Source organism: Apaloderma vittatum, unplaced genomic scaffold (genome assembly GCF_000703405.1).
Source record: "Apaloderma vittatum isolate BGI_N311 unplaced genomic scaffold, ASM70340v1 scaffold3134, whole genome shotgun sequence".
Classification (NCBI taxonomy): Eukaryota; Metazoa; Chordata; class Aves; order Trogoniformes; family Trogonidae; genus Apaloderma; species Apaloderma vittatum.
The window spans coordinates 1,867-9,948 of record NW_009710763.1 but is presented as its reverse complement, the minus strand read 5'-3'; the positions used below and the strand labels follow the sequence as shown (position 1 = coordinate 9,948).

The window sequence follows — 8,082 nt, the reverse complement described above, 5'->3', positions numbered from 1 at the left end:
GCAGGACTCCCTTCTGCTGTGATGAGCTGTTAAAATTAATTTAGCTAGGATATCTAACAGCGTTCCATCTGAAAGCTGTAAAGGAGTATCTGTGTCAAACAGCAAGAGTGAACTTAGTTACGTCTTCTGTGCATTTTTGAGGAGTTCTAGATGTACTGTAGTGATGGTGCATTAAGAAATATAATAGGGACAAAGGTGACATCATAGAATCATTATGGTTGGAAAAGACCTTCAAGATCAAGTCCAGCCATTCTCTACCAGGTCCGCTTCTAAACCGTGTCCCTGAGCACCATGTCTAGATGGCTTTTAAATACATCCAAGGATGGCGATTCAGCCACTTCCATGGGCAACCTGTTCCAGTCTTTGCTAACCCTTTCACCGTAGACGTTTTTCCTAATGTCTAGCCTAAACCTCCCCTAGTGTAAATTAAAGCCATTTCCTCTTGTCCTACTGGTTGTAGCTTGTGAGAAGAGATTAACACTCACCTCTCTACAGGTAATTGTAGAGAGCCGTAAAGTCTCCCGTCAGCCTCATTTTCACCAGGCTAAACAACCCCAAGTGCCTTGCAAGAGTTATTCTCGAGACCTTTGGCCAGCTTTGTTGCCCTTCTCTGGACCCTCTTCAGCACTTCAGTGTCTTTTTCATCATATTTTCATACTGAAACATTATATTTTCCTGGGAGAACTAGAAAAAGTTGCTTCAATGAATTTTGTGCTATCCCAGCTGTCATATTATTATGTTTTTGTTACAACTGCAAGTACATAGCACTTGGTAAAGATGAAGCAAAATCTGTAATGTGTTGTTAACATGAAATGTGGACTGAAGAATACAAAAAAGTTGGAATATTTTGTGCAGGCAAGTGGATAGGTATATTTCATGTTCCTGTTCTCTGTCAGCGTAGAACTACCTTGGCTTGGGCCAGTCAGTTTCAATTGTAGTAGGTTACACCATCCTATTATGAAACATGCTTCTAGCCCATCTCTTCTTGTGAATTCTGGTTGATTTTTATTTCTGATGTTCTGAGGAGTTCAAAGTGTACATAGATGAGAACTGTGCAGGAGATTAGTAGGAAGGAAAGACTTGGCTTGTAATTCACCGTTCAGGAAAGTGGTGACTGAAGAAGTATTTCATATTTTTAAATAAATAAATAAAAAGCTGAAGACAATGGCAAAGAAGTTTTATTTTCTTTGTTACATTCTTCACTTGTAACTGCCAGTCTCTTTTCCTAGAATACTAATTATTCCAACTTGTGCCATTTAGATTTCATTCACTGTATTTGGTATTAATTGCTTTTATCTAAGTAAAGCTTTCAATTAAACTTCTTTTTCTACGGCCGTAGAACTTTGCATACCTTAGGATGGATTAGGTGGCAGTCTGTGTTTGCATCAGTTTAAAGCGATTGAGAAACCAAGTAACTGAGTTGTTTTCATAGTTGGAATTTAGGAAAAAGATACTGCTGCTTATCTGCAGTCTTTTGCCTAAAATCTTGGCTTTATGGCATCGAGGGAAGACTTCATTTGGACTACTCTGTTCCTTCTCTATCTGCTGCTTGTCTGGCAATACTGACAAATTAAAATTAGTGACGTGTAACGCGTCAACAGCATTGCTGTTTAGACTTTGGGGGACATTGTGCTCTATTTGATTGTCTGGAAAGCAGGAAGTCTGCTTCAGATGTCTTTTCTCAAGGAGTCTAAAAATCCAAGCTGGCTGGCATTTTATTGTTAGCAGGTGACGGAAACAGTTCATACAGTAAGTTAAGAGGATTCTTGATTGCATCTCGAAGTGTGAAGATCAAATATATTCAGCAATGAGGAGTTTTGATTTCTTTTCAGTTGTGTACTGGGAAATTTTATTGTACTGTAGGACAGTTGCTTGAATATCAAAACTGTTGCTGTCTTGCACAATATAGGTTACTGAAACCAATAAAAATATTTAATTCAGTTTGTTCCATTTTGTGTGGGTTTTGTCAGTATATTTCTAGTTGGATTTTCTTTGTAAAAATGGGACAGATAAGGGAAACAAACTAGCTAAACTACATTGACTTTGTACTTCTTTCCACAGTTTTAAAATTGTGAAATCATGGCTCATTCAAAGACGAGAGCCAATGATGGAAAAATCACATATCCTCCAGGAGTCAAGGAAATCTCTGATAAAATTTCTAAAGAAGAGATGGTGAGAAGGCTAAAGGTGAGTAAACAAGTAACTGTTTGCAGATGGCATTTCTTGTATACAGCATTCAGTGATACTATATTTTCTGTCTGAAAGGTTCTTCTGTTTTTCCTTTGGGCTTTACCTTTTGGGCTGCGCTCAGAAGGAGGAAGTTGTTGGTTATAGTGCATTCTGCTCTCCCATTTTCTTAAGTGACTTGTCTAAAAATAAATGAATTAAAATCGGAAATGAAAATAAGCTGTATAAATTTCAAATGCTATTTAAATTTTATTTCAGCTCCTACAGTAAATCAGTACTTCTAAGAGAAGAAAATACTGGAGAACACGAAAAAAGTAATTTTGGCAATAATATGGATGCCTCAGAACACATTTGTTTTCATGCATTTCTTCTCTTTTGGTTGCTTTTAAAACCCTTTTATTTTCATTATTTTGGCCTGTATCATAATGAAGGTAGTCTTTGATTATACTATGTAATTCTATCTTGAATTTTTTGACCACTTCATCTGGCTAAGATTGGAGAGATTTGGGGGATAATTATGTTGCTACAGTTCTTAGAAAAAGGCAGGTCTGTCAGTATTGTGCAGAAGGAGTGCCTGCAACTTGGGCTGCCCTGTGAAGTGGGAGGAAACAGATGTGGGAGAAGAACCTTGAGTATCCTAACAGCTGGAAGAGCTTAATTTGGAGTTGTTTTCTTAAGTTAGTTGAAACTACTGCTAAACGAACAAAACTCAGTAAATCCCCAAAACCCAAGGATTCCTTCTCTCCCCAGTAACCTGTCTGTGCTTTGGGAATTGCGATGATAAGTTTCAGTCTGTGTACTGCACTCTGTTATGTTGAATAAAAGACATTTATAACTTTCCATATGAAGACTCCTAACAGAAGAAATTATTTGTTAGCACTTGGGTATTTTTTTTTTCAGCTTGTGAAAATGCACATGGTTCTTACTTATACTCTTTATGCTGTGGTTTACTTTGACTTTTTGGCCTTGAATATCCAGTGCCTTCTGTCGTCGTCTCGTGTGTTTCAGGAGAAACAGCCCTTTATTCTGTCTGTGCATTCATCAGTACTTGGCGAGGGAGAAAACCACACGGGTTTTTTATGAAGGAGTGGATGATCTTGACTACACCACAAGTGTGTAGACCTACAGTTTAGACACAGTTATAGGTGGTAAAAAACAGTGTTTGAAAAATAAGTCAACTATTAGCCTCTTAATTTCCTTGACGACTGAATTCCTTTAAGTGTTAAGGAAGAAGCATTTTGCTGTGGGTTTTGTTTTACTCAGGCAGATGATCTGCTGTTAATGACAATATATAAATACAAATTATTGGGAAATAGGAGAATCAAATGGAAAATATGTAGTGAATTTCTATATGAGCATAACTTACCTCAGAAATTTTGTACATGTTGGATCCATGCTATCTCCAAGTTATGGTAGATTTTGAAAGGAGATAGAAATTAAATGGTTAGAATCATGAACCAGCGCTGAAGACTGAAAGAAATGACTTGGAAATGATGAATAGTGTGAGAAAAGCATTTTTTCCACAGTTTCTCTTAATACACAAGAACGAAGACATCATCTCATGAAATATATTATGTTATTAGCCTGCTGGCCTTAAATTACTTTTCTGTAAGTTATGTTACTAAGTACCAAAGCTTCTTACTGTAGAACGACATAGGAAATACTGAATGGGTTAAGAAATATGGGTCACATCAGGAAGATGAAGATCCAGGAGTCTTAGTCATGATGATCTGGGTGCAATTTCAGGTTCAGGAATCCTCTAACCTGTTGTTTTGGAGGAAGCTAGGAAGGTGTGATAGGAGAACCATCTTGTTTTTCTTAATTTTTCTTTAAATAGTGTGAGAGATTGCTCTGGAGACAGGATGATTACTATTTGTTGTCCTGGCCAGTATGGAAATCCGTGTTGTCAGGGAAGAGAAACTGAAGGCTCATTTCTAAAGTAGACCAAAAACATACTTGTTGCAAGAACTCATGACACCTGAATATTTATTTATTCATTCCTTTGTAAATTATAGAAATCTCACTGCGTTCTGTAGAAGTGAAAATATTTATGATTTTTAAATTACTTTTAATAGTGTGTAAGAGCACCAGTGCACTTCAAATGGCTCATCTTGTGTCTGACTGGGGAAGACAATTAAAATTGTATTTGTATATGAGCTAATTTTCTGTGCCTTTTAGTAAAGGATTCTCATGTGCTTGGAAACTTTACAGCTGCTGTGGTCGTAATTAGGCAGAGATCTTTTTTATTATTAGGATTTGTTGCTACTTGACCAATTACAGTAAATTTTGGCAAAATTTTTTGCTGGAGCAAATTAAAATAATTTTTAGTGTTTCAGGGTGTCTCTTCCTGCACTGGTGAAGTAGATGAGAGTTTAAACTTTAATTCTCAGGATTGTGTAATAAAGTCTTTATTTCTGTTTTGTTAACTTTTTTGAGAGTTGAACTCCTTAAAATAACTTCTGTGATTCAAATAAGAAATTGGAGAAAAACATAATTATTTTGTTTTGTCAATATTTTTTGGAGTCTGTTTTTCCTCCAAACAGTTTTTTATATGTAAGAACTAGCAGTTCTACATCAACTAGCAGTCACTAATTATGGCTTTTCTTGCTTTTGTTCTATTTAGGGTGTTAAGTAATTTTTGTCTCAGGGTTGAGTTTGGTTTTTTTTATTTTTTATTTCCATAACTTCAGTCTAATGGATCCTAATAGTATACTTATTCCTTCTGGACAGCATATGATGGTGGGCTGCGCTGGATTTATGTTCACTTCTGCTGAAAGTGCATGCCCTACTTCTGGGCAGCATAGGGGATAAAGTTGGAAGACTAGAAGGAAAATAAATTGTAACACTAAATACTTTAGGGAGAAATAAATACTTTGAAGTTTTGCTGTTCTCTGTATTTCTCAGTGAATGGCTGTAACAGTGAATGCTACTGGATTTTTTTAATCTTTTTTCTAATTGGACAACTTGATTCTGTGGTTTCTTAAAATATGTGCAATACTACAGCGGGATTTCCAGTAACTGCTGAGACTGTGTGTTGAGACAATTGATAGAGAACTCTACTAGATCCTTCCTGTATCTTGAAAAATAAGACACTGGTTACTCCAACAAGTACTACTGCATTGCTCATAATGCTTCTGATAGAAGTTGCACAAAAACAGAAAAGGAACTTTCAGTAATGACTCAGTTACACAGAGTACTTCATTTTATGTACTCATATCTGTTTCTCTTTTTAGATGGTTGTGAAAACTTTCATGGATATGGACCAGGACTCTGAAGAGGAGAAGGAGCTCTACCTAAATCTTGCATTACATCTTGCTTCAGATTTTTTCCTCAAACATCCTGATAAGGATGTACGTTTGTTGGTAGCGTGTTGTCTTGCTGATATTTTCAGAATTTATGCCCCTGAAGCTCCGTACACTTCACCAGATAAACTAAAGGTAAATTGAATTAATCGGTTTTCCACACCAGGTTTTTAAACTACATGATTGATATAGTTGATTATATGTATATATATTTTTTTTTTCCCTTTACTTCTGGGTCAACTTAAGAAATCCAAGGTTTCACTGGATTCTAGAGTGGGGGTGTTTGATCAGGTCAGATGTTCATCAGATAGCGATATATAGTACATCTTCCAATAACTTGTAGAATTATACTGAAAATAAATATTTAATTGAACAGTCATTGGGATTTGCAGATAGTGGTCTGTTACTTTAGAAATACTGATATGTCTGTAGCTTTTATCATAATGTCTTGCAAGATAGCTAATTCCTTCAGTTGGGAAAATACCTCTGCAGTTTCCAATTAAACTACCAAGAGGTAATAACTGTACTTTTATAGATAAAGGCTTTATTGAAACAAAGAAAAAGTGTTTTTATATAGGGGATAATGGTTTCTGATGTGACCTGGAAAATTCTACAATTACAAACATCACTGATCCCACTAGATGGAGATGGTTGATAGAGAAATGCCAGGTTAGAAAAGGCAGTACAGATCTGCCACATTTGTCTAAAAAAAATAAATTTAGATTGTTTTGGGTTTGTTCCCCTTTTTAATTGAAAATCTAACTTTCCAACTCACAAAATCGAACTACTTCCATTAAACAGTTTGAATCTAGAATGATGAAGAGAGTCTTACAGAAAATCCTGCAGGGGAAAATAAGACTGAAAAATGCAACATTTTTTTTGTTTATTTGTTTCCCTGATTTAAGAGTGTGTGGATGCTTTATGTTTTGTTTTGGTTTTTGTTTGTTCCAGAGTAGGATAAAAATGTGGTTGTAGGTGTATCTGTTACCGCTGAAGAAGAAATCACTCACTTTCTGAACTAGTGGTTGCACCAGAAGTGCTTCAGCAGTAGGGCAAACAGTACTCTTTCAGCTGTACTGCATCCTTTTGTACCAGACATTACTGCGGAGATACCTCGGAGTTTCTGTTAGCTGTATTTGTTTAGTTCTTAATTGTTGCACCTCTGATTACACACTATCTAGTTACCTTCCTCATTACACTATTCAACTGGAGACGAACATTGGCTTTCTCTACTGTGCTATATTTAAATCCGTTTTTAAGGCATTCTGATTTCTCCTTCAGTTTTGAATAAATGTTTTCCTTCGCTTGTTAGGGTTTGAGGTGTTTTGGTTTTTTTTCTCTCTTTCTGAGTTGGGCTAAGAAATTATAATATTCCTCCTTACAGAATTTGATCTATCAAATGCTACTGAGTTTCAAACTTTTATGTAATATTGGAAGATTTACATTACTGATCTCATACTTGCAGTGTAAGTATACTACAACTGGTGCTACTAGTACTACTTGGATAGAGAGCTCTGAACAGACTGGGAACTTCCACTGTCAGCATTTCAGTTCTGTAATCTGTGCAGATTTCAGAATTCAGTTTCTGGATGCGGATTTCTAACACATTTTGAGACATAAAGGACAAACAATAGAGACCTTTGCTTAGGGCTATTGAGGTAGGTTTTTGCAAATCTGTTGCTGTTGAACACAGCTTTTGTGATTGCAGGACAAGCTCTGATAGAAACGTTCAAGTCTTTCTTCCAATTTATGACAAAGAGATAAGAGGAAGAATCCTTCCTCTTGGGTTATATCTTGGCACTATTTTTACTTAGTATTTAATATCCTATCCATACTGCAGCTTTGAGTCTTTCTGATGTTTATAACCACAGTTCAAGATGGCAAAGGGAGGGGCTCAAAGGGTAATTTGTTGAGAGAGGAAATGTTGAATTTTCAGTTTTTGTCCTTGCTTCAGAGTCTTCAGATCTTTTTGTAGCTTGTACATTGTGCAAGGGAGATAGTGAGAGAAGGGATAAGAATTTCAGGATTCTCTCTTTTATGCTATCCTAAATATAAATCTTGCATTCCTTACTGAGTGTTGAAAGCGTGTTACGAAAGGGGTGGAAAAATGCCATGAGTTAGGCTAAAAGCAGAACTGGAGCATGATTAGTCTTTTAGGATCTGGAAATTTCTAACTTCTAAGTCTGCCTCATTTCTTAGAGCCCAAATCGCAGCTTCTGGAGCCAGGTCAGTGGTATGTGTCAAAGAAAACCACTTGGGCAAATTGACCATCTGCCTGACTTGACTGAAATGGAGCTGTTCAAGGGTGTATACAGCAGCTGAGCTTCAACTGTCTGAATGTGTTCTGTGGTGAAAGCCATGACTCCGATGCTTATGAAGGCCATTTTGTGGTTAATTAGTATCAAGACAAACCACAAAAAAACATTCAGTGTTATTCCTAAAACTGAAGTATAAGCACTTTTGGTTTTAGAATCAGAGAATGGCCTAGGCTGGAAGGGACCTTAGAGATCATTTAATCCAACCTCCCTGTCATGGGCAGGGACACCTCTCAACTAGATCAGGCAACACATGGGGACCGAATGGGGATCTGGGT

General features: G+C 36.6%; 1 protein-coding gene across 1 annotated transcript; it reads left to right on the top strand.

Moving 5' to 3' along the window:
• Nucleotides 1-2,079: 2,079 nt before the first annotated feature.
• Nucleotides 2,080-5,624, top strand: LOC104272396 (sister chromatid cohesion protein PDS5 homolog B-like; the record flags this gene model as incomplete). The annotated part of the gene is made up of 2 exons (XM_009867376.1): nucleotides 2,080-2,187; nucleotides 5,421-5,624. Coding segments are annotated over exons 1-2 (312 nt in total), but the record flags the coding sequence as incomplete, so codon positions are not given.
• Between the last annotated feature and the right edge of the window lie 2,458 nt (nucleotides 5,625-8,082).